Below are 27,783 nucleotides of genomic sequence, written 5' to 3'. Positions count from 1 at the left end.
TATGGGTCAATAGGTACTCCTCATTTTCTCATTCATTTATATTATTCTTTCTTCCTGTTGACTGACTACTATTTTCCTTTAAGATAGAGATGCATTCAGGCAAGTGTCTCCTGCAATTATATAAAATCTTCCCTGGTCCCATGACTCTCTTTCTCATTCTTAAATAATAAATAGTCCTATTAGTATATCATGGTAGTTCATTAAGATTGTAGCCTCTGGGATGGGCGCCATGGCTCACACCTGTAATCCCAGCAGTTTGGGAGGACAAGGCAGGCAGATCACCTGAGGTCAGGAGTTTGAGACCAGCCTGGCCAACATGATGTAACCCCATCTCTACAAAAAATACAAAAATTAGCTGGGCATGGTGACGCACGCCTGTAGTCCCAGCTACTTGGGAGGCCGAGGCAGGAGATTCACTTGAACCAGGGAGGCAGAGGTTGCAGTGAGTCGAGATTGCACCTCTGCACTCCAGGCTGGGCAACAGAGTCAGACTCTGCCTCAAAGAAAAAGAAGATTGTGGCTTCTGGAACCAGACTGTTCAGATTTAAATCCCAGCTTAACCAGCTATCAACTATATGACCTTGTGTAACTTCTTTGTGCTTCAATTTCTTCATCTATAAATGTGAGAAATTTTGTATGGTTGGTATGAGAATTAAATGAATGAATATACGTAAAATGTAATTGTTAAAAAGAAGTGCCAGAAAATTCTTAGTAATTATCTATTTAAATATTACTTATCGATTATCCTCTTTATTCTCTGTTCTGTGACTCCTATTATATGAATGCTGAAACTTCTCAATCTACCCTGTACACATCTTAAATGCTTTTTATATGTTCCAAATATTTTTTCCTTTTGAACTGAATTCTGAGTTCCTTAGAACTTTATTCAACATCACTCACTTACTCTTCAACTGTGTCCTGTCTAGAATTTAACCTCAACACAGCATTTTTTATTTCAATGACTATATATTTCCTCAAGTTTTCTAGCTGTCATTTTTATATTTATCTATTCTTGTTTCTTCCATTTTTATAATTTATTATGCTAGACTAATAGACATTATATCTTTTTAAAATTTACTTGAACATCCTCAACATTTTATTTCTGCATTGGAGAAAAGTACAAGAGGTAAGGAGAAGAGATCCAAAGTTTTTGCAGCAGTCAAAGGAAATAATACAGTGGCTAGAACTGAAATTAAAGTGACATAGATGGAAAAATTGTACAAATGTGGAGCTATTTAGGAAATAGGCTAGGCTGGGCTCAGTGGTTGATTCCATTTACCTATTAGTGGAGAGTGATTTGGAGCATAGGGAAGATTGAAAGGTAACACTCTGTGTGCTCCGTTGGGTAAGTAACCAAATGGTGGTATCATTCACTGTGACAAAGACCATATAACAAGAAACGGGTCTGAGGAAGAGTTTATTTTTATATATGTCTAATTAAAATGCCCAGAGGCAGTAACATGCTTATTTTAAGGCTTATCAGGGTGCCCTATCAAATTTATTTCACCCAGAATGTATTCCTATTCTAATTACTTTGTAGCTTATCTTAACATTAGATTTCTCTAAATGTATTTTGGAATTATAATTTACAGGCTTGATTAGAGTGTAATTTCCTTTTAGTACCTTTTTCTTTTTTCTCTCTCCTGCCTCTTTTCTCCCATCTTCTCTCTGTATGCACCCCACCCTTTCTAACATTTTTGCAGTTTTACCTGACCACACTGCAGGACCTCATTTCAGGACCAGGATTTGTCATGATTGTTTAGAACTGCTGTCTCATGGTGACATTGACAATATACTGGATAAAGTATGGAGCCAGCAGGTAGGTCGGCTGAGCTCTTGATTAAAAATTGAATTATTGTCTTGCTAACTTCCCAGGCCTAAAACTCTCTAAGAGTGATTGTGCTAAGTAGTTGGGGGTGCGGCGGTGGTTGTTCTTCCTTTTCTTTTTTTTTTCTTATTTTGAGACGGAGTTTTGGTCTTTTTGCCCAAGCTAGAGTGCAGTGGCATAATTTCGGCTCACTGCAAACTCTGCCTCCCGGGTTCAAGTGATTCTCCTGCCTCAGCCTGCCGAGTAGCTAGGATTACAGGCATGCACCACCACACCCAGTTAATTTTGTAATTTTAGTAGATACGGGGTTTCGCCATGTTGGCCAGGCTGGTCTCGTACTTCTGACCTCAGGTGATCTGCCCACTTCATTCCTGCTCCTTCAGATTTTTATCAGGGAAAATAAATTTTCTTCTATTCCTAGTTTATGACATCTTTCATTATAAATGAGTGTTCAATCTGATATTTTTCTGTATCTACTTAGATGATCATGTTTTATATCTATTAATATGCTAATTTGGTTACTCCATAAATAGATTTTCTGTTACTGAGCTGTACTGGCATTCCTTGGATAGAGTTTACTTAATATGATATAAGTTCATACTTACATTAACTGCATTCACTCTTGATGAGTTCCAGGCCTAGGAAGGTAGTAAGACACTAACAAGGCCAGGAGCCTGACAGAGCTCTGCTTAAGTTAAGCACTTCACTTAAGTTCTGCTCAGTATTTTGCAGGGCTGTTTGACTACTTTTGAGTGTGGTGCCTTATTTTTTGTATTTTATAATCTAATTTTGTTTACATGTTTACATGTTATATATTACTGTTACACATTTGAAACAAAGAAATATGTAAGTATAAATTCACTAAGATGTTGTTTTCTTATTTTGAATTTTTAAAATATTTTATTACCTTTGTTCTTGATCAGAGATCTATGTGAAAAACTGGCAAGACAATAGTCTAAACTGAGCTCACTGGTATGAGAGCCAGCCTGTTTTCCACAGTTTACTGCTCAGAGGTAAAGGGCACTCTCACAGAACACCAGTGACATTCTTGTCTCCAAGCCAGTATCTGTTCTTCTCTCCCCTCAGCCACATTTGCTTTTACTTCTGCCTTACCATGGGGAGTGATGCTCTGACTTTAGGGGAATTTAGGACTGACTACTCCTCAGGAAACTTGGAAGAGAATTACCATGCATTACGGAAGGCTTAATGAAAGTCATTTATCTGAGTCACCCATCAAAAGATCACCAATGAAAGTTCAGCCAATAGATTATCTGTGAAGAAACATCTGCAGAAATGGCTTAACACAGATATGCATCTCCACAGGAAGCTCCAGGACTCCTTATAAGAAAATATTTGGCCAAAGTTCAGGATCACTTTTAGAGAAATGCAAAAGCCACCTTTTTCCCTCATTGCAGCCCTAGTACTGCAGAGTTCTGTCAGTTATAATAGAGACTAACCAAAATTTCCTGTGTCCTGGAATGGCCCTACTTCTGGAAAATAGCTCCTCACTTCTGAACGTGACCTTTGCCATTTCTGTGCTCAGTGATCTTGTTTCTGCGTTTTGCGGCCTGTAGGTACAACAGTGGCCTATACAAAAGAGGGAACACTTTCTCCTGCCCTACCCTGGACTTCTCCTTTTCCTTTATCTCCTGGGAAAATTCTCTCTGGAGTTTAGTCATTGTCCCTTTGTTCAAAAAATGTCATGTGCTGGTAGGGAAAAGCAAATATTGAGAACTGCAAAGATCATGCCTGCAAAGTTGCTGGAGATTGTTTGACTGTTCTAAACTGAGTTGTAAACTAGATCACATTCATTGGAAATAAATTAGTGTGGAGCAGATACTTCTGTTTACTGAAATTAGTTCCTACAGGATTTATCCAATAGTATTCCTACTAAAGCTCAGCATAACCATGCTTGAGATACTGTCCACATATCCTTGATAAAGCATGAGATTCATAAATAGAAGCACCTATGCCACTATGACCCTGATTTGTGACCATATACTGATATTTAGAAAGCAGAATACACTTCTTTGGAAATTCAGAGTCAGATACTTCTTTAACATTTTCAAAGTGCACTCATCTTGGTGCTAATCCATCTGATTTGTCCACCATAATGGTCAGGTAGGATCAACCGAGTTCAGATATTGATCTGTCATAATGTAGGACTTCATAAAGATAATAGGAGGATGAATTCAGATGATTTTAATGGAATTAAACTATTGGAATTGAGAGATGGATGCTCTGGAATGAGGATTATATAGTTTACTAAACGCATAAATACATAAAATAAACTACTAGTAATATACAGTGGAGGTCTGATAACCTTTCTGTTGTAGTTCACTAATGAAGAAATGAGAATCCTTAATGAGAGTGGCTAATCGAATGGTCTGTTATTTAGTCTTCCTAGTTCCATTTTTACCCTGTGCGGCCAGCAGAGATTCATCCTGCCCTTATTTTAAGCCCTTAGTTTTGTTCTCTAATAATGCGGTTGCCTGGAATTTCTCAGTTGGTTTCTGTGAAGCTTTGCCTTGCTCAGTGTGCTCTGTGGAATGCTGACTGCCTGCTTTTCTTGTTAACCCATGGGAGCTGTGAGACATTGCAGGCCTTTGATTTTCTTTAAGTGAATGAGGTCCCTGACTTGGAGACAGAAGGGGAGTCATAATCAGGCAGGAATACTTCTCAATTGTGGTGAATTTTTAAAATATCTCCTTCATAAGGCAGAATTTTTCTGCCTAAGACTGTTAAACATTCTTTAAGCACCTTATTTAAGCATTTCTTATATAAATTCTTATGTTACCTGTAACCATAACAGTTAACTTATGAACTTACGTAACAGTTCATTGGCATTTCAGGGAGAGAAAAAGTAGTGGCTTGGAGTTTTACTGATGTGAGAGGTATGGGTTTCAACAAATGATGATAGTAAAATAAGATCTTATCATCTAATATATATTCAATATTTGTAGTTATTGAAGTCAATGTCAATGTTCTTTTGAGCTAGCAAATAAAAATGAATTGTGTAACAAGGGTCTAGTTGCTTGTAGGAAGGAGTTTACATCACAGGAGTATGAAAACTAGGGCTTTAGTGAATTGGCTGAGTTGAGTTTGCTTTATTCCCTAGTCTCAGTGTGTGAAGCCAACCCTGATCTTACAAGGTGCAGGAAGCAGAATTTTAGAGGGAGTTAATATTCATGATTGGATGAGTGGGTTACAGAGAGGCTTTGGATTCAGGTTCCAAAACTTTTCTCAAGGTCCCTCTGTGTGCATTCAGCATAGTACCAGGACTTAGGGTACATCGTGGGCATATGTGGATGCGTACATACATCATTTTGTCCTCACAACAACCCTATACTATAATCTTTTGCCATCATGAAGATGAGGACAAGGAAACTGAGGCTTGAGAAGGTTAGTAGGATTGTCCATGATCACTCAGTAAGTAAACGTTAAAAGCAGGATTCAAAACCAGTTCCAGTTTTGATGGTGCTGTTGATGCTGTGATTGTTTTTGATCACACACACATACACACACACAAACACCCGCGCACTTCAATGTGTTTGAGCTTCTATAGTCATGAGACGCAAGCTGTCTTTGACAAAGCCTTCATTATGAAGGATGGATTTGAATTCATAGAGCATGAAAACAAGTGAAGAAACCAAGAGATCCAGAAAGAAAAAAGGTAAATATTTAGTGGGAACCGAAATTGAAAGTTGGCTAAGAATGGACTCATTGACAAGAGAGATGGATATACAATTCCTACACTTCTCTTCTTCCTGTGAAGTGAATGTTTGCTACTTGTTTAGGAGAACTGTAAGTGACAAGCTCTCTATTGAGTCACAGGATTGTTATCATTTTTTGTTATTAAAAATCAATGTTATGTCTAATTTGGGGAGGATTATAATTTATATGCTAATGTGCAATTGAACTTGTACTGGTATCATTCTCACTTAAATGGTTATTTTAAAAAGGAGACCTTACCAGTATTTTAAAGACTGTGTCTACAATGCCTTGAAACTTTCACATGCTGTAATTAAATGTTCACTGTCTTAAGTGTCTAATCTTAAGTTTATACATAATAGGAAATACTATAATTTGTGCCATAAGTCATTACAATGAGCTATGTCTTCAATTGTTTTATCTAAGTCTTTCAGTTGTCTAAACTGAATTTTTGAATCAAATTAAATTAACCATAACAAATTCCATCGATTTTATAATCTCGCTATTGAATTGAGAATATGATTAGCTATGTCATTTTCTTTTAGACATAAGGAACATTGCCTGTTCCTTATATTGAGGCATAATTTTCATTCAAGATGAGTACTCCTGTTTAAATTACAGGAAGACAATTCTTTCAAAGGCACTAAGTTGACCTTTCACTGCTAGTATCCGATGAGATTTAGTAAGTATTTACTGCTGCATGGCAGCGTTCTGGTTGCTCCATGGGGAAAGGCATTCAGAATGGTCTGGAAATAACATTTTGAATTTAGTTCTCATACATTTTGGAATGCGACTGATTTTTACTTTGTGTCTTTTGAAGTAAGTGCTTCCAGATAAACAGTTAACTTAGTGCTGTGGCAACATATTGATTGATTGGCATCCTTAATTAGCTGGAATTTCTTTTGGGACTATATTTAGTATAGAAGAGAAAGGGAAAAATAGCAAGCCAACTAAAAAGCCAATATCAATTGTCTTTCTTTAATTTCCAGGGAAAGATCAAAGTCACATAGACTTAGCTGAACGTGTTGTATTTCCTGCATTTGCAGTGTCAATAATGATAACTGCTCTTAAAAGGGTGACTGATTCGAACCCCCTCCACAAGAGATACTACAATATCCTATGTCAAAGAAAGATTTTGTTATTTCAGTAATTGATTTTCAGAGTTAACGAGTGTGTCACTGAAGAGGAATAGTTTGGGATTTTTACTGCAAAGGAGATATCACCAGTTAGGGACCCAGCAGGAAACAGCTAGCACAGTCAAGCTGACAACCTTGCCTACTTTCAAAGATATGGGTAGGGTTTAGGGAAATTAGGAAAGGTAATTTATTGCCCCTGCCCATTAACAGTGGAGGGTCAGGGGAATCAGGCTACCATCCCTAGGCCTAAAGAACTAAGGGGAAGGAGCAGTTAAACAAAGAGATAGTGCCTTCATTTCCCAAATCTCATGGGAAGCCACAGCAATTCACAGGATGAGCTTCTTGAGGTTGAGAGCAGGGAAGAGAAGTGGACACAGTGGATCTGGAGGGAAAACAGAAGAACTGTAGCACAAGAGAAGAGAACATGAAAAATCAATACAATCCATCATGGTTGGACTATAGCAAGCCAAGCTCAATTGCAGCTCTGGGTCCTGACTGGAGGAAAGAAGAAAGCTCACATTTATTGAGTGTTCTTTCCATTACTCATGGTAGATAACAAACCACCCTTAAATTAGTATAGTAAAACACCCACCCCTTTATTATGCCACAGATCCTGTGGGTCAGAAATTGAGACAGGACACGCTGGGTATGCTGTGCCTCTGTTCCACTATGTTTGGCACCTTGGCTAGGAAGACTCAAATGCCTGGGGGCTTGAACCATCTGAATGCTCTTTTATTCATGTGACTGGCACCTGAGCCGGTTGATCCAAGGGCTACATTCATCTGGGACTGACTGTCGACCTACATGTGGCCATTCCAAGGGCGCTGAGTTTCCCCACTGTGGTAGCTGGAGTGTCCTGAGAGTGAGACACAGATGCAGCGGATGAAATTGCTTGGCCTTTTCTAATCTGGCCTCTGAAGTCACACAGCATCACTTCCGCATTTAGTTCAAGGCCAGAGGAATTAGACTCAGTGTCTCAGCGAGGGATGACAAGGTCATGTTGTAGAAGAGCATGCTGAACGGGAGAATATTATTGCAGCCACCTTTGGAAAATATGAGCTGCCACGTGCGCACTCACGAAGGCAATATGAACTAGTATCATTTTGAAACATTCTGACAATCGTTGCAACAAACCATTTTCTAGGTTAACCATAAAATTATATTAACCAGATCCTTTCATTATCCAAGGTTTCCAATGATTAAACTTTGTCTTCCCTTTATGGAGCATCACTTTTAAAATGTAAGAGATACTTCCAGGATAAACTAGCTGAGCTTCCTGCCCTCCAACAGCGTGAATATCACTGTTCTCATTTTCCCACAGACTAAACCCAGTGTTGTGTAGAAGGGAAAGTAGGGACTAGAACTCAGGACCCTTGGATTCTATTTACTTTCTTTTTTTTTTTATCATTTAACCAGAAATAGATAAGAAATGAATCAATAAATTAAATGTTACCAAACGAACACACAAGCATCAGATGAGAAAGAAGCACTTGGCCAGGTATTGCTATCCTGTAACGTCAGGGAAGTCGACCTACTGGGTTGGGGCCCTCATTGGAAGATTGGGCTTAGCTTGGTACCTGGCACATACAAGGGCTGTTGTATATAAGAATGCAGTTGCCGAGAGAAGAGTAATGGTCACCAGGACCGTTAATGTCAGTGGAGAAACTCTGACACATAGTTATCCCTTTTCCTTTTGCCCTTGATGACATCTGCCTGGCCTATCCGTTCATCTCCCAGCTGGTGCAGTGGATTGACCTATGCAATGTTATGAACTTTCCGAAGGGGATTTTATGTAAGGTTTTGTGCCATTCTGGAGACAGGAACACTAAGCACACTTATCTTTGCTATTCATGCACACATACAAGCCTTTTGGGAATGTTTCCAACCTGTTACAGTCATCTGACAGTCCTTTTCATGTTTTGACATCAAGAATTTGCCAAACCACCCAAGCTTTAATGAAACTTCTAAGCAGCTAAACTTCTTTTTTCCCCACTCTCCAATGGCAGATGCATGTCAGCTTCTCTGATGTCAACGATCCAACTCTCTATTCCACTGACATCTGTTAGTTGAGAAAGCCTGAGTGGTTGAAGGTTTACTTTTCTATTGAAAACACAATTTTCTCAAAAAAAAAAATGTTCTTTTTTAAAGGATTTACTTACTGTTTTGCAACCCCCTCTGACACTTTTTTAAGTGACAAGATGCCATCTGGCATCAGGGGGATTTGGCTGAAACGAGTCCATGCTGAGGCAGCACGAGGTGGTGGGTGGTAGGACAGCAGATTCCAGGTCAGTCTTGCCAGCTGTGTGACTGTGGGAAAGCCCCTCAGTGTCCTCGGCAGTAAAGTGAGGAGGTGATCAGCTCACTGGATTGCTCAGGGCCTTTCCAGTTCTGGAGTTCTGTACACCAATGAGCCCACACAAGGTCTAGACATCCTGAGAGCTCAGGGTGCCAGCCTTTGTACAGATTGCTCTGCCTTTCAGCGGTCTTAGTCTTTAGTATTCTCACCCAATATTTCACATGTCACATTGAAGCACTAGCCCGTACAAGGGAGATGCTGAGTTACTTCTTCACTGCCTCTTCACTTCAGTCAATGACAGTCTGGCCATTCCTCTATGTTCCCTTGCTAATGATGTCCTAGTTATCAAAGTCAGTGGTCCTTTCCCTTTCTCAACCTTTGTGACTTCACTGTGCCTCAGTTTCTTCACCTGTCAGATAATGATAATGAGGGTGCTGAACTCATTGGGTTGTTGAGAGGTTTGAGTTATTATACATCATAATAGATAACAGGTAATATATTAATGATATAAATACACATAGTTTTGAACAATGCCTGGGACAAGGCGTCATTTGCCTATAGACTCTGTGTGAGTCCCTTACTGGCACTAACTGTCTGGTCTCTGAAGGCAGCAGGATTATCAATCCTTGCTATGAAATCCCTGTATTTTAAAAAACATAACATCTCAAACTTCACAACATTATTTTAAATTGTATTTCAGCCTCTAAGAGTTTACCGACCTCAACTAATACAAAGATACCTGTCTCTTCTATCCTTTAATTAAGCTGATAATGTAGCAATTGCCTCATAACACCTGTTGACGACATCTACTTTCATTATTAGTAGCAGTAGTATTTTGGAGATGGAGTCTCGCTCTGTCGCCCAGGCTGGAGTGCAGTGGCACGATCTCAGCTCACTGCACTGTTCGCCTCCTGGGTTCAAGCGATTCTCCTGCCTCAGCCTCCCGAGTAGCTGAGATGACAGGAGCCCACCACCATGCTTGGCTAATTTTTGTATTTTTAGTTGAGACAGGATTTCACCATGTTGACCAGGCTGGTCTCGAACTCCTGACCTCAAGTGATCCACCTGCCTCTGCCTCCCAAAGTGCTGGGATTACAGGTGTGAGCCACTGTGCCCAGCCTACTTTCATTATTTAAATCTCATTTATTTTCCATCTGGCATGTGTGTGTTAGTGTCGTCTCCATGGCTGGAATGTAATCTGTGGAACAGACTTTACCTCCTACCTCTATGACCTGCAGTTTTTCCTAGGCAAGCTCTCCTCCTCCCCTTGCCAGTTGCAGCATGAGGGTGAATCACAAGAGGTCCCCATTCTTCATCCCTTCTTTAAAAACCAAGTAACTTTTGAACAACTTTCCCATCAGCCGTCAGCATGATCGTTGACATGGTCAGGCACCTCACCTGACCATGAGCATGTGGGCTCAGGATTCAATACATGTGAATCTTTCTGTCCGACCCCCAGGTATCCGCCGCCAGACTGCCCATTGCATAAAGAAGGGCCGTGGGATGGTGAAGGCTACATTCTGTGACCCGGAAACACAGCCCAATGGGAGACAGAAGAAGTGCCATGAAAAGGCTTGTCCACCCAGGTAACCATCGCTAACAGCTGGAGCTCTGTGTGTCTGCCTACAGTGATGTCTGACTCAAGAGTGACCCAATGCTTGCTGATAAATAATGTGTGGCTTTGTTATTTGGATAAACACAAGAACGCTGTTAGAAATTTCTGTGGCTATGCTGTCGGAGCCTGTGGCAAGCTGTGAGGACATATTCTCCCAAGAGCAGTATTTTCACAAGGTGATGTGTTCTGTGTTTAATTATTTGGCAAGACTAAGTGCCAAAGCATTGGTGAAGAGAATGCTAAGTGGATCACGCAAAAGTAGTTTCACTAATAGAGTTGTCTTTTCCAAGGACTTTACCAGTGCAACTCCAGCCTTCAGACGAAAGGTTGGCACCTTCTAATCACAGTGCCCACTTGTACTTCAGGCTGCCCAGAAGACGGGGCTCAGAGAGCAGGTTTTCCCAACCTCGACGTTACTGACATGTGGGGCTAGCTAACTCTTTGTGTGGGGGGCTGCCTTGTGAATTGCAGGAGGCTTAGCAGCATTACTGGCCTGTGTTTACTTAGATGCTGGTAGAACTCCCTCCCTCCCAATCCAGGCTATGACAACTAAAAATGTCTGCAGACATTGACAGATATCCACTACAGGGTAAAATCATCCTCAGTTGACAGTCACTGTTAAAGAGATATTCAGCAATATTCAGGGTATTGTTAACCACATTGGTTCAAGAGATTGGGATCCTAGAAGGTAGTTGGGATGTTATTATGCCAGGCTTATGTTTAAAAAGAGAGAGAGAGAAAAGAAAGGAAAAAGAAAAAGGAGGAAGAAGGAGAAGAAGAAAAGAAGGAGGGAAAGAGGGAGAGGAAAGAGGAAGAAAGGAAGGAATATTGGTTGATTTCCAGGAAGTATTCTCTGGCGACCTTAAACAGGGATGTATTTATGTTGCAGAGTCCAGCAAGCATTCATCCCAGTTCTACACAGACATACTATGAGGCATTTAAACAATGGGGAGACTCATTGGTATCATAAATCAAACAGGTGACAGGGCGGATTCTAAAGAAGAGCTAGAATGTGACAAATATCCAAGAACTAGGTTAGAAAGAAGAGTCAAGACAAGACTCTTGTCTTGAAAAAAGCGATGTCAGTCTCTTAGCGGTCCAAACTGGCAGGACCCAGAGGCCAAGGTATTCTCAACTCAGAGAGAGGTTTATTTTCTCTTCTGTTCTGTGGCTTTTTCTAGGTAGGAGCTGGACCCCACCACTATTGAAGCAGGATAGCAATGTGTCATCGCCTCGCCTTGCTCTAACTCCTTCCTGTGGCTCTTTTGCCAGGAAGAACTAGAAATGACAAGGGAAGATAAGGCTAGCACTAGGTTTTATATGAAATTGCAGTTATGTTACTTTCTGAAGGAAGAATGAGCCAGGAAAGAGAGCCTTTCTTAGAGCTAGTCCATCGCCTACTACTCCACAAAATTCATGAATTGTGAGATTTTTGACTCCTGAGAATGTTAATTAGCATAATATAATACTTACAGGTTCAATTTCTGAAAATGCGCTCTCAAGTAGGATATGATAAGCTAAGTAGAATTCTATGAAACATTCAGATATAATGGTTGTATTAGTCCTTTCTCACACTGCTAATAAAGACATACCCGAGACTGGATAATTTGCAAAGAAAAAGAGGTTTCAAGGACTCACAGTTCTAAGTGGCTGGGGAGGCCTCACAGTCATGGCAGAAGGCGAAAAGCATATCTTACATGGCTACAGACAAGACAAAACGAGAGCCAAGTGAAAGGTATTTGCCCTAATAAAGCCAACAAATCTTGTGAGACTTATTCAGTAGCATGAGAACAGTATGGGGCAATCTGCCCCTGTGATTCAATTATCTCCCACCAGGTCCCTCCCACAACGTGTGGGAATTATGGGAGCTACAATTCAAGCTGAGATTTGGGTGGGGACACAGCCAAACCATATCAATGGCCAGTTTACAAAAGTCCTTTTTATTTACGACTGCATTTTAGCTTCTACAGATATTTATGAAATAGTCATAAGACAGGGTATGGGTATTACTCTGAGGTGCTATATGAGGAGATAAAGGTTCAGAGAAATTTGATGCCATACCCTAGGGGAAATGGCTGCAGAGAAAACTAGCACTTCTTTTTTTACATTTTACTTTAAGTTCTGGGATACATGTGCAGAACATGCAGGTTTGTTCCATAGATGTACATGTGCCATGGTGGTTTGCTGCATCTAGGTTTTAAGCCCCACATGCATTAGGTATTTGTCCTAATGCTCTCCCTCCCCTTGCCCCCCAACCCCCTACAGGCCCCAGTGTGTGATGTTCCCATCCCTGTGTCCATGTGTTATTGTTCAACTCTCACTTATGAGTGAGAACATGAAGTGTTTGGTTTTCTGTTCCTGCATTAAAAACTAGTACTTTTTAAGAACCCACTATTTTTCAAGCTGTTTCCACATAACCATATCATTTAAACCTGTAAGCAACCCTAATTCTTAGATACATTTATGCTTATTATACAAATGAAGACTCTAAAGCCTTCACAAAAATTTTCCTCGGTCACTTAGCTATAAGTTTTAGAGTCGGGATTTGAACCCAGATTGTCTGCTCTGCTGCCTCTGTATGTGCTGCTACACCATGCTGCTGCCTAGGATCTCAAGATAAGCAGATTTCAGTGCTAGAACCAGAATCCCCTACATTTAAACTATTTCTCTCGCATTAAAACACAATAAAAATGTTATGAATGCGCAGAAAAGGCTGACTCCAAAACTAAGTCATGCCTCCAGGTCCAAGCGATTCTCCTGCCCCAGCCTTCTGAGTAGCTGGGATTACAGGCGCATGCCACCACATCTGGCTAATTTTTGTATTTTTAGTAGAGATTGGGTTTCACCATGTTGGCCACACTGATCTCAAACTCCTGACCTCAAGTGATCCACCCGCCTTAGCCTCTGCAAGTGCTGGGATTGCAGGCAGGAGCCCACGTGCCTGGCGATTTGCTTTTTTAAGAACAAATGATAAACTAATATTATTTGTTTTTGCAAACTTAGTTCACTAGTTTCCTTGTATATGAATTTCAAGCTGCAATATCTTCTCCTGTCACCTAATTTCCATGATCTCTGAAAAGTTCATACCCATCACTGAGACCTGTCATTTCTTTTCCCAAAAAATTTCCTGTGCAAAGTTTAATCTTATTTATTTCTGCAATAAATCTTCAGTAAATAAGAAATTTCTTCAGTAAATAAGAAAAAAATCTTATTTTTTCTTCAGTAATATCTTGTTTTTACAGCCAATTTCAACATTCTGTGTTCTTCCCCAAAGGAGTATTTGAGACAGATTTTTTTAAGATTTAATAAAAACTTTTGATTAGAGATAAAAAAATGTATTACATAGCCAATGGCTTTCAGGATGAAAGCCTTATAGAGCATGTTCCAGGAGAGAGAAGGCTGTCAAGAAAGAAATTCTTTGAAAATTTAATATATCTGATTCCAGAAAGAGGTTATTTGAGTCCCTTCTCCCTACTGACTTCTCTCTGAACTTTGGTTTTCAGAAAAGCAAAACTCTGCTAGATCACAGCTGTGGTGGTGCCTAGCATATCCAAAGTACTCAATAAACCTCTGACAGTGATTTTTTAAAACTGTGGCAGCTATATGTAGGTTTCAGTCCACAGAATAATGGCATATGACTTAAATCAAGGTTTCTCAACCTCAACACTATTGCTGCTTTGAGCTGGATAGTTTTTTGTTGTGGGAAGCTGTCTCGTGCCAATGTAGGAGGTGTAGCAGTATCCCTGGACTGTATCCACTAGATGCCAATAGCAACCCACCCCCACTTCCCTGTCACCACCGATTTGTGATGATGAAAAATGTCTTCGGACATTCCCACATGTCCCCTGGGGAGGGAAGCTGCAGAAATCTCTGCTGATTGAGACTTTCTGATCTAAATGAAAGGAATGAGATCACTGAGACTGGGAAAAGCCCATGAAAGAGGGAAAAAGGACTGAGCATGATGTGTGTAGGGGACAAGAAAGCTAGGGAAAATAAGGCTGGAGGAATGGGATATAATGGGAATATGGAGATAATGTGTACACAGGACCAGGAGGTAAGAGTGCTTGCACTGTAGTCATGGTTTTGTCAGAATGTGAAATGTTTAGTTGAATTGGATTTTGGAATGTAAATTCTATTAGGAAAAAGATTCGTACAAAGAAAGATTATAATTATAAAAGTTGATTTCTTAAAGGAAATTACTATTCTCAGCAAGGGTTTAACCAATTCAGTTTTGGACTTTCATTTTTCTGAGTAATGAAATTTAGAAAGAGTGAGGTGTCCTGGTTTGTTGGCGATCAGCGCTGTTGGAGCACATACTGATAGGGGAATCAGTAGAAGCTACTGATAAAAGAGGGGTTATTTTAAAAATAAAAGAAAGGTTCAAAGGGTCTCTAACCCATCCCTTCTACTTGATCTCAGAGAAGACTCATATCCAAACTACAGTAAACTTTTACAGAATTCCAGAACAACTACAGGCTCTTCAAAGATCTCAAACATAGGCACACACATGTACACACACACACACACACACACACACACACTCTTAGTCATTTAGATAAAACATAAAATCTCCATAAATATAAAAACAGTATTCTATTAGAAATCTCCTACAAGAGGTGGGGTTATGGCAAACACCCAAAAGAATGAATGGACAGCAGAGAACAGCTGGACCATGGCTCCTGAGCCCCGGGCCTGGAAGACCTTTACAACAACAACAACAAAAAAGAAGATGGTTTTCACTTTAATCTTGTGAGAGTAAGACTAAGCTGTTTTAGTCCGTTTTGTGTTGCTGTACCAGAATACCACAGACTGGGTAATTGATAAAGAACAAATTTATTTCTTGGCCAGGTACGGTGACTCACTCTGTAATCCCAGAGCTTTGAGAAGCCAAGGCAGAAGGATCACTTGAGCGCAGGAGTTCAAGACTAGCCTGGACAACAAAGCAAGACCCTTTCTCTATAAAAATAAAAATAAAAAATAAATTTCTTTTAAAAAGAAACATTTCTCACAGTTCTGGAGATTGGATGGCCAAGATCATGGTACCAGCATTTGCTCTGGCGAGGGCCTTCTTGCTGCATCCTTATAAGGCTGAAGGAGGAAGGGCAACAGAGGACAAATATTTGTGTCCCAAATCCTTTTTCAAGTGGCCTTAATCCATTCATGATGGTAAAGCCCTCACGACCTAAACACCTCCCATCAGACCTCACCTCCCAACACTGTTATATTGAGGATTAAGTGTCTAACACATATGTTTTAGGGAACACATTCAGACCACAGCAAAATCACAGGCAATATGTTCCCTAAGGGACTGTAGAGAAAACTCCAAGAAGAGAAAACAAGAATGTCCATTATCACTTTGTAGTGATACAGCTGAAAGCCCTATAGCAAGTACTTAGATAAATTAAACTTTCAATCAACTCAGATTAAGGCCTTTTCAGAATGGCATTTTATAGATTCTCTTGGCCTGACCTCCTTTAGAAAAGCCTGAGGTAGGACAGAGTAATTAGATTAATACAGTGGGGCACTTATTGGTTTCACATCATACTGTTCCAATATTATTAGCTCTTTACCCACTAAGGTTAAACACCAAAGATTAAATAAGTAATCTCAATTACTTATTAAATGAAGAATATGATTGAATTGAGGAATTGCTTTCTTCTGATATTTTTAACTTGAGACTAAAAGTGTCACAATCAAAAGAAATTATACAGAAATAAATTCAATATTTAGTAAATAAAAGTAAAAAGTTTTATCTTTAAAATTACCAAAATTCAATGCTGTCTCAAGTCAGGAGACTTTCTTGAAGTCAGGAATGAAGGATTTCCCCCAGTGTACTATTTTCCCATGAGAGATAAAAGTGTCCCACTTGTTACTATACGGAGGGATGGAAAAGTGGGCTGTACAGAGGAACAACAATGGACCCAAACCACACTGAGTGAAGACACCTGTTCTATCTTCGGTGCTGGGGAAGATTTGCACAGTAATGGAGAAGAGGGACAAGAGATGGCTCCCTGCCATTTTCAAAAGCTACTTCTGTGTAACCAGTGGGCCCACATCCTAGATTCTTGAGTAAAAAAATTATTTTATTTAAGTTTATTCTTTTTCTACTCATTTCTTATCAAAGGCAGCAGTGAAAATATTAACAAGTAGACTTCAAGAGATAGGGAAAAAAATAAAGGCAATGTCCCTAATTGATCACCTCCTAAATAATTTAAAAATTTATGTTAAAGTGCCTACTTTCCATTCAATTAAGAGCCAGGAGACCTAGAGTCTAATTGGACTCTTTTACTCAATAGCACGGTCAAAATAACAAATCATAACAAATGCTTGAGTTCTTGTTATATGTCAGGCTCTGTACTATATACACTTTACATGAACTGGTCTTTCATTTAATGCGCAGCAACGCTCATATATTTTTACACCCATTGAATAGATGAGAAAGTGAGACTTAAACTTGCTTCAAGTTACACAGCAGAACCCTGGACCTCAGTTTTCTTACTGAAAAGGGAGGGCATGCATATATATTTTTTTCTCATTCAAAAACGTGGAACTGCTTATGCCAGGCACTCTGCTGAGCTCTGGAGTTATGACTGAAGACACCGTGGCCCTGTCTGCAGCACGCCCCCTAGTGGGTTGGAGTGTCTCCATGGCCCTCCCAGCCCTGTGATCTGCATTTCTGCCCCTGCTTTCTCAGTGGTTGAATGGAATGTATGCTTACGTTGGAGATCTTCCCTCACATGTCCATGTTTGCCTGCAGGTGGTGGGCAGGGGAGTGGGAAGCATGCTCCGCGACATGCGGGCCCCACGGGGAGAAGAAGCGAACCGTGCTGTGCATCCAGACCATGGGCTCTGACGAGCAGGCTCTCCCGCCCACAGACTGCCAGCACCTGCTGAAGCCCAAGACCCTCCTTTCCTGTAACAGAGACATCCTGTGCCCGTCGGACTGGACAGTGGGCAACTGGAGTGAGGTGAGCTCAGGGCTCAGAGGGGAAACTGGCATTATTCAAGCTTCATCAGCCTCTGCCTTCCTTCTCATTATCCAATCCAAAGTGACCCTAGGTAAAATTGCAAAATATCCCTGGCCTGCTCATTTTCCATTCATATGGGATCTTGCTCTCACTTGCTCAATGGTCAGCTTACCACCTGACAGGGGTGAGGTAGATTCCGCCCCACCCCACCCCCAATACAGGATCACAATGACTAATTAATAAATCAGAAGCTTGGCTGGGCCTGTTGTTAAACCATTGGTAGCAGATCAGGGACCTCCCACGCACCCCAAAAGTGATTTATAAAACGTTGACCAGCACATCACTATAGTTAACCCAAACCAAAAGAGTGTCACTTGACACTAAGAAAAATACCCTCGAATTATCCATCTGTTCACCATGTGTCAAGGCCAAACCAGACCAAGGTTTATAACATCTATTATCAGACACATAAGTTCAGATGAATGTTGCATTTTCCCCAAATTAATTTGATCTAATTATCTGACTATAATTGGAAATCAGTAAGCTGGAAGGTTATGAAAAGCTCTCCCATGCTTTAATTTTCTTTGGGTCACTTTGGCATCTGGTTTTGTCAGGCCTTGTCATGTTCCCAGTTATTAGTGGAAGGCCCCAAAGCCTCCAAGGGCCTCAGCTCTGCTTCCCTATATGCAGTTCAGTGAATAACCTAAGGAATAACTAGAAAATACATGTTTTTTAAAAATTAACAGGCCAGTGTTTAGAGATGGATGCTGACTTTATCTTATGAGCTTCCTTGAATAGCCATATGCTTCCATAATAATGCTACCACTGGCCAGGCACCTGTAATCCCAGCACTTTTGGAGGCCGAGGCAGGAGGATCACTTGAGCTTAGGAGTTTGAGACCAGCCTAAGCAACATGATGAAACTCCATCTCTATTGAAAATACAATTAGCCTGGCATGGTGGCATGCCTGTAGTCCCAGCTACTTGGAGGGGCTGAGGCAGGAGGATCACTTGAGCCTGGGAGATCGAGACTGTAGTAAGCTGATATCATGACACTGTACTTCAGCCTGGGTGAGAAAGTGAGACTCTGTCTCAAAATAATAATAACAATAATGCCACCGTTGCTCAGGATATTTTAGGAACTCCTATGAGGACTCGGGAGAAAATGGAGAATATCTGATTCAGGAGAATGCCACAGAAAGTCAATTAGAATGGGGCCTGATGGATAAATGAATAATGTGATCAAAATTTTTGTGTTTAAAAAACATTTCATTATAAATATGTGACAGATTGCTTTGCACCTGCTCTGAAAGAAGAATTCTAAAATGTGTATAAGCAAAGGTACCATCTCTGAAGATACCTATTTGAAAGCAAAACATTCATTTAAATACAGCAGCTTTGATGAAACCTTATTTCCAAGACTCCCTTTTATTAGCTTATGTCACAGTTTAGGTTTATTTACCTTCTGAATCTGTACAGGATGTTCTCTTGGGCATCTAGGTGAAATTAAAAAAAAAAAGAAAAGAAAAGAAACAGAAAGTGTGGTCCCTACATGGTAAGAACTTCCATCCAGTGGGAGAGATAGGATCCAGAAAAGAAAAAGAAAAAAGGAAAGAAAGAAAAGGAAGGACAAAGATATGCATGTAAAGAAATATACCTACATACAAATATGGATGTATTACTGATTCACTCACCAATGTATGTACACACATCAGTGATAAACCAAACATTCTTTTTGCTATTCCTGGGGGAGTATAATCACAGCATTTGGCTGTCCTGCCTTATTAGTCCACCACAACCTAGGTTTCTGTAAATTACAGTGTTGTCAAAATAAGGCTGAATAGAGTATTGTGACTGGCCTATTAAATCTGTTTACCAAAAATGTGTTGGCTGCATCCAAAACTGTTAATAATTCTTGTCATGTAGAATTTACTAATTGCCAACATCTTAATGCTTTTTCAGAGGACTGCAATTACAGATTTGGCTGAGGAGTTCTTATTGTGTTCATGTTTATGGGAAGCGTAGTAACCTGTCTTAACTGGAGAACAAGAGACCAAAAAGTTGGCATGATGTAAGAAGCACTCGAGTCTGTGGTTCCATATGCAGCCATTGCACAGTCAACGGACCACACACGGACAGTTTCTAGCTTCCACTTGACAGAGCTGAGCAGAAAGGCTGGGCCAATGCTGTCATTCAGAAGATGTCATTGGAGTGCTTTTAGTTAAATCAGTATCAAAATATCCATCAAACGGGTCTTCCTTTCTTCTCTCTGCTATCTTACTAATAACCTTCTAATGAACTTTGCTGGAGTATGATGAAATGTCTTTGACATTCTAACTATGCCCAGATACTTTTTTTAAAGAGAGATGACATAGCGATTCTTGGCATGCAGTATTTATTGTCTAGATTTTGTCTGGAGACCAGCATTATTTGAAGCAGGATAGTGCTTCAGCCATCATTTGGTCTGCACTGTGTCATTTGGGTCACCATGGATGGTCTAAAACTGTAAGGTTACTGATCCAAAAGGCCCAATAACTGACAGCCTTCTAGACTGCTATAAAATGGCCTTCTCTGGGCTAACCTAAGAGAGAAGAAAGAGAAAGTACATTCATGAGCTCCCTTCCCTATCAAAGCCCTCCACCAACTCAAGCAGTAAGGGAAGAGTGGGCCCAGCCGTGTCAGGTCGGTATACTCCTCCCTGTTCCAGCAGAAATCAGAAAGGGGAGTTCTCTCCCCTGCTGCCCCAGGCAGGCTTTCCTGCCCACTGTGACCAGCCCCTTTTCTCTAAGCTTATGTTCTAGATACCTGACTCCCACCTCCAATCTCAGGTTTTACCAAGAATCTTATCCTGGTTTTGCCCACCCTACTTTGTGGACTTAGAGGGTAAAGAAGGGAACTCTATTGTAAATAGAGACCAGGTATCAAAGTTATTGTGGCTCCCTTGCTTCCCAGATACACCATTTCAGGGGCATGCCTTATGAGAGGCAGCCAGTCTAGTAGTGAAGGGCACAGTCCCTAGAGCATGGCTTCCTGGGTTCCAATGTGTATGTGTGGCAAACAGGACACTCCAGAAGCCAGGATGTGTGTGTTTGTTTATATAGTTTTCCTTTCCAAAGGCATTTCAGGCAGTTTACAGTAAAAGGGCTCTGGACATTGAAGTGGTGAACTGGAAGTTGTAGCCATGCCTGGGAGCAGAGAGCAACATGCTAAACATGAGAAGAATAGGGTTATTCTGATGAAGCTTTCAGTTTAACCCAGTGCATCCAGACAACCAGGGCAACAAGGGCAGCCCAGTGGGTTCCATAATTCTTTCTATCTGATAGATGGAAGGGTACCTCTTCTTCAAGAGACACCCCTGGTACTCCCAATGAGAGCTTTAAAATAACTTGCCAAAATTACATGAGATTTTTAATAATGACTCCAAGGATATAACTAGAGAATGATTCAGTCAGATACTTTGTAAAAAGCTGTGCCATCTTTTTCCTTGGATGGATGGATGGATGGATGGATGGATGGATGGATGGATGGATGGATGGATGGATGGATGGATGGATGCATGGATAACCACCATGTACTTAATAAATGTTTGATTAGTACATCCTTGGCAGAAAGGGAAGTGGGAAGAGTCCTGGCTGAGATCACAGAGAACCATCTTAGTTCTGGTCTTGTATTGCATAAACTTGTATTGCATGTTATACAGTCTTAGGAAAATGATTTTTCCTTATAGGACCTCAGTTTCCTCAACTATAAACCAACATGTTATTTCTCCTAGTAATTAGACTAATAGTAATGATGGGTGATAATTTTTCTAGATTTTCCAGCCCTGACAATCTCTAATTGTGTGGCCTTGAGCCAGTGTTAATTCTCTCTTAGCCTGTTGTCATTGAGAAACATAGGATTATTGTAAGAATTGAAGAAGATAATTCATGCAAACACTTAGCATAGTGCCTGGTAAATAGTCAGTGTTCACTAAATTATTATCAGACAAGAAGACAAAAGTCTATTTTCCATGCTAATCTGATTTTGCAAACCTTGCTCCATCAGTTGTACCCAAAGGTGCTGAAGGAACTGATCTGTGGCCCCGTAAGTTTTCACCTATCCCCTCCCTGAGCTCAAGGAGCTCATTCATTTTATGCATGAAACACTGTAAGTGCAGTGCTTCTGGCCTACAGATTTTTCAAGGGCCTGTACAACTATTTGAGACCTGAAAAAAAAAAACCTCATGCATTGCTTCTATAAAAACAAAAGGACCCTGCAAAATCAGAAATCAATATTTAATTATATATTAATAGCAAATACACACCAAGCATTTTGTATGCATTGTTACTATGTATTATGTATGTATCTATTAAGTACTTTTATGGTTATTAGCACATTTAATCTTCACCATGACTTATTGAGCCCCATTTTATTAATACAAGTGAAGAAACTGAGGCATAGAAACATTTAGAAATTTGTCCAAAGTCACATGTTGCCAGGATTTGAATGCAGGCAGCACAGTGTCTACTCTGAATGTATACTTTGCCATACTGCATCTCAGATATCTGCAAAATGTAGCAATATGACAGTTTTTCGTATTCATAAGAAATGTTTTCCGTTTGGAAATGATTTGTAGGCTGGCTTTTCTCATTCTGTTGGAATTTCAGACTGTGCATAACGATTGCTGAGAAATCAGAGCCTCCCCAAAATTAAATGTTACCCTCACTGAATAACTTCAAAAGCGCAGGAAAAAAATAAAGCCTTTCGCAAAAGATTTGAATAGACATTTCTCAAAAGAAGGCATACTCGTGGCAAACAGGCATATGAAAAGGTGCTCAACATCATTATCATCAGAGAAATGCATATCAAAACTATAATGAGATACCATTTTTACCCCAGTTAAAATGGCTTACATCCGAAAGACAACAAAAACAAATGCTGGTGAGGATGTGGAGAAAAGGAACCCTCGTACACTGTTGGTAGGAATGTAAATAGTTTAACCACAGTGGAGAACAGTTTGGAGGTTCCTCAAAAAGGTAAAAGTTAAGCTACCACGTGATCCAGCAATCCCACTGCTGGGTATATACCAAAAAGAAAGGAAACCAGTCTATCAAAGAGATATCTGCACTCCTATGTTTGTTGCAGCACTGTTTACAATAGCTAAGATTTGGAAACAACCTAAGTGTCCCTCAACAGATGAACAGATAAAGAAAAGGTGGTACATATACATGATGGAGTACTATCCAGCCACAGTAATGAATGAGATTCAGTCATTTGCAACAACGTGGATAAACTGGAGATCATTATGTGAAGTGAAATAAGCCAGGCACAGAAAGAAATATTGCATATTCTCACTTATTTTAGGACTCTAAACATCAAAACAATTGAACTTACGGACATAGAGAGTGAAAGGATGGTTACTAGAGGCTAGAAACAGTAGTGAGAGTTTGCAGGGAAGGTGGGGATGATTAAGGGGTACAAAAAAAATAGAAAGAATGAATAAGACCTACGATTTGATAGCACAATGAGATGACTATAGTTAATAATAACTTAATTACACATTTTAAAATAACTTAAAGAGTATAATTAGATTGTTTGTAACTGGAAGGATAAAAGCTTGAGGGGATGGATACCCCATTCTCTATGATGTGCTTATTTCACATTGCATGCCGGCATCAAAACATCTCATGTACCCCATAAATATATATACCTACTACGTACCCATAAACATTTTTAAAAAGTGAAATGAAAAAAAAATTTCAAATTTTTTTTTATAGCAAAAGTTACATTTTACTTGAGACGAGAAATGCATTTGAATATATTTGATGGGACATTGGTGGACACTCTAAAAGCAGACACACCCAGAGTCTAGGAAGATCTTTAACGGACCCTTCCTGTGCCTGACAAAAACACACAAACAAAACATTCACTTAACCAAGGTACTGAGAATCGATACAGTACAAAGCTCATCACAGGGGTGTTGGAATGCAGAGTAACCAAATAGACCAAATGCTGATGTTCACAAATGAGCTCTCTCTGGCTCTTGGGACAGAAGGCGTGGCTCAAAAGGCAATGCTATGTCTATTGCTAAGTGGGAAGCAAAGCTAGACTCATGTGAAGTCCCTGCCACCTGAGGGAAGAGAGAGCATGGAGGGATAAGGACATTTTTGAGAGTCGCTGACCCTCTGGATTCCCCAGTTCCAGGCACTCCTGTGGGGCTGGCCGCCTGATATTCTGACCTTGTCACTCCCTCTTTTGGTGTGGAGTGTCATTCGTGTCAACATCTCAGTTCTTCCCAGGCAACAGTAGCCTGTGCTCGGCCAGGGTTTCTGGAGGACAGATATGGGCACCTCTTTTTGCAACAACTACTCACGAAAAACCAGCTGAGAGCTATGTTGATTGTCCTCATCAGGTCTGATTTGTTTTAATTACCTAGGCTACTGTCTCAGTTCCCGAGGGCTGCCCTAACGAAGTACCACAAACGGGGCAGATTAAACAACAGGAATTTATTGTCTCACATCTGCAGAAGCTACAAAATCAAGGTCAAGGTGTTGGCAAAGTGAATTCCTTCTGAAAGCTGGGAGGGCAATTTGTTCCATGCCTTTCTCTCAGCTTCTGGTGGTTTGATGTCAATCTTTGGTGCTCATTGGCTTGTAAATGCATCACTCCAACCTCTGCCTTCATCTTCACATGACATTCTACCTGCCTGTGATCTCTGTGTTCAGATTCCCCTTTTGATATGGATACCATTAGGCCCAACCTAATGACCTTCTTGTAACTTGATTACCTTTTTAAAGATCCTTTCTCCAAATAAGATCAAATTCTGAGATTGGGGGCGTTGGGATTTTGACATATCTTTTTTGAGAGAGACACAATTCAACCCAAAACAGATACCTATGTGTTTTAGCTTGTTTTCAAAGCTGGTGTTTGTATGAGAGTTAATTATTCATGTATAAATTTCTGAGATTGTGCATTCAATGTTTTAATGCCCAAAGTATTCACTGTTTCTCTACTCAGCCCTTTAGCCCAAACCCTCTGATAAACTCCGACTGTGTTTTCAAATAAACTCTTTCTCAGCGCTATAGCTCAGTGCCAATTGTGAGCCTCCTCACCCCCAACAGTGGACCACAGGTTGGTGGAGTTGATAAATTTGGCAGCAAACCCCTTTCTCGGTGGGTTTCCCCACAAGAAGCCTGTATCCAGGATGGTGACAAGTGAGGGCAAAATGACTCCCAGAGAGCAGGGTAACAGATTGACATGCTGCTTGCATAGTCCAGGGTTCAAAATTACGAGGTAAGGGTGTACGATAATCATAGCTGAAGTTGTTTTGGAGAATTCTGAAACTACCAATTGAGATGGGTTTGGAGTGTGGTGTCGTGTACTGCATTTATCTCATCTGTAGAGCTTGACAGTTCCTGAGCAGATTAACACAGTTGGAAGATGTACTGGAAGAAGCATGGAGCTGAATACAAAGCAGCAATGCCTGTTCTGCAGTGACTAGGAGAAAAGGCAAGTTCGTATTCAGGCCCAATTAGCTTGGTACACAGCTAATACTGTCCAGCTGGGCATACTGTGTCCCAGGACTAAGGAATGGCAATCGTGGGTTATTTGGAAGATTCAACGTCTGCTGGCTAAGAAAAGTAGATGTGGATGAAAGGTTGGTGCACTGAGGGACGTATAAACTCCTAGATCCCAGGTCTTCATTAATCAGGTTTTGGGTTGCTATTTGGGAATGAGAACTATAGATGAGATCATCAGCTTTTCCAAGAGAAGTTAAAAATCAGGAATTTTATTAACATAAAATTTCTAATTTTAAAAATGTTGGCTACTATTTTGGTTTTTGTGTTTTGTTTGTTGGTTGGTTGGTAGATTGGTGGGTTTTAAGATTGAGCAAGCCAAAGAATACATGTCAGTGGGCCACATGTAGCCATTAGGCTGCTACTTGGGACTCCTCTTCAAAAACCATCTTCTGCTTCAAAATATTAAAATCTAATGTATTTTAACTCAGCAACCAGCTAGATAGCTGAAGTGGTCTGTCTCTGTGTCCCCACCCAAATCTCATTTTGACTGGTAATCCAAATTGTAATCCCCATGTGTTGAGGGAGGGACCTCATGGGGAATGATTGGATCATGGGAGCAGTTCCCCCATTCTGTTCTTGTGACAGTGAGGTCCTTTGAGAGCTGATGGTTTTATAAGGGGCTTTCCCCCTCTTCACTCTGCACTTCTCTCTCCTGTCACCATGTGAAGAAGGACATGTTTGCTTCCTCTTCCACCATGATTGTAAGTTTCCTGAGGCCTCCCCACCTATGCAGAACTGTGAGTCAATTAAACCTTTTTCCTTTATAAATTTCCCCATCTTGGTATTTCTTTATAGCAGCATGAAAACAAACTAATACAGTAGCTATTCTTTACTCCTGCCTTACTCTTTTAGGTTGAGCAAATTCACACCATCAGTAAGATTACTTAGTTCTTGTTATTTGTAAATTTGAAAACCACATATCCATCTGTTAGCTTTAGGAAATCTGAATCTAAAAACATGCAGCAGTAAACCATTAGGGGGTGTGTGGGTCTCCACAGTATCTTGTAGACATGTGCCTGCACCTACCTCACCAAGACAGCTGCTCACTTCACACCTCCCTAATGAGACAGTTCTGTGTGACACCCACAAGGGCAGTGGAAATTGGGGAACCTCAAGCCTTTTGTTGTGATCACTATTATTATTATCAGCATCATTATTAGAACAGTGATAATAATAGCTTTCCATCACTAATTGTCTTCATATATTATGCCACCTCTGTTAAGCCTATTGTTGAAGGTAATCTGCACAGTAGCCTGCAAAGGTAGGTGCTGCTGTCTCTGTTTCCAGGTGAGGAAGCGGACTTAGTCACTGAATCGCGCAGGGAGTTAATATGATAGATCAGGGAATTTAAGCTATTTCTCAGAGGTTTTATAGTTTTTTCTTTTTTTTTTTTTTTTTTTTTACTTCATAGTTCACTGGGGAGGTGGAGGGGATATGCCCCTATAATTTTGCATTTTAAAAATTTTTGTAAAAGTGTACAAGTAAAGCTAACTTCTTTAGAGATACTAGCAACATTTCAAGTCAAAACAAACCAAAAAGAAAAAGAGAAGAGAAAGAAAAGAAAAATAGAAGCGTTTCTTATTATGTTACTATCTAGTCTAATACTTCATGGAAAGGAAAGCCAAAAGAAGGTCACCTGCTGCCTGAGAAGAGTTGGCAGTAGCTGGGATCTCAGTTATCAGTCAGCTCTCAAGATTGAGCCTGCCTGAGGCAGCCAGCATGGAAATGTGTTCACACATACAAAACTGATGAATTTTACAAAGTGGGGATTTGAAAATCCAAGAAGTTCAGATTAGAATGTAACAAATGGAGAGGGACTCCGCATGACTAAAATAGATGGAGCACAGAGTATCCTCCTACAGAAGAAGGGAAGAAACAATGCAGCACATCAGGAAGATAAATACCTCCTGCCTTCCCTTTCCAGGTCCAGGGAGAAGTGAGTCATGGACCATGCCAGAAGAGACTGTTGCCTCCCTGTCAGGCTCCGATACTTGCAGTTGGTAGCCTCCACTTTGGTAGGAAATGAGTGTGCATTAAGCATCATTTCCGCCCAAATTATTTTTATTATTATTTCAAAACAAACCTGGAAGTTCCACCTTGGAGCAACTTGTTTTAATATTTTGTGGACATCTTAAGTCAACAGCTTCACTGGTTGGGTCCAAATCCACAGTTGGACACTCCTTCAGCTGTACATTCTAAAGAGCTGATTTCACAGAGCCGTTTTACATCAGTGAGTGATTATGTTTGATTGAAACAAAATAAAGGAGAAGTTTTCTATGTCAATATTATGTTCCTACTTAGAGAAAATTGAAAATAGAACTTGAGAAGGCAAGGACCTTAAACTAAATGCAGAAGCTCATGAGTGAGAATTTTTCCATTCCTGATTTTTTTTCCAGGTAAAAGAGTCACTTAATTAATATGTACAAGGTGATCACTGTGTCCTCAGAACTATCCTGGAATTCCATTACGAATAAAAAACAGTTCCTGCCTTTGGGTAGCTTTTCACAAATCAAAAGTCACTGAGTAAACTCCATGGACAGCTACTTGTACAGTGTGTTGCGCTAGGTTTGGGGATGGGGGTAAAAATAAATCTAATGCTGGCTGCGCACGATGACTCACGCCTGTAATCCCAGCACTTTGGGAGGCCGAGGCGGGAGGATCATGAGCTCAG

The 27,783-nt window shown here is 40.3% G+C and overlaps 1 protein-coding gene across 2 annotated transcripts in view; it reads left to right on the top strand.

Moving 5' to 3' along the window:
• Positions 1 to 27,783, top strand: part of ADAMTS12 (ADAM metallopeptidase with thrombospondin type 1 motif 12) — a 366,676-nt gene that overhangs the window by 293,212 nt on the left and 45,681 nt on the right. For both annotated transcript variants that reach the window (XM_025389155.1, XM_025389156.1), the window contains 2 exons: positions 10,431 to 10,557; positions 17,344 to 17,554. In XM_025389155.1, the coding sequence (XP_025244940.1) occupies positions 10,431 to 10,557; positions 17,344 to 17,554 (338 nt within the window). The remainder of the gene's footprint in view (positions 1 to 10,430; positions 10,558 to 17,343; positions 17,555 to 27,783) is intronic.

The sequence above is a fragment of the Theropithecus gelada genome, chromosome 6 (assembly GCF_003255815.1).
Source record: "Theropithecus gelada isolate Dixy chromosome 6, Tgel_1.0, whole genome shotgun sequence".
Taxonomy (NCBI): domain Eukaryota; kingdom Metazoa; phylum Chordata; class Mammalia; order Primates; family Cercopithecidae; genus Theropithecus; species Theropithecus gelada.
This window is presented reverse-complemented; position numbering and strand designations above follow the sequence as displayed.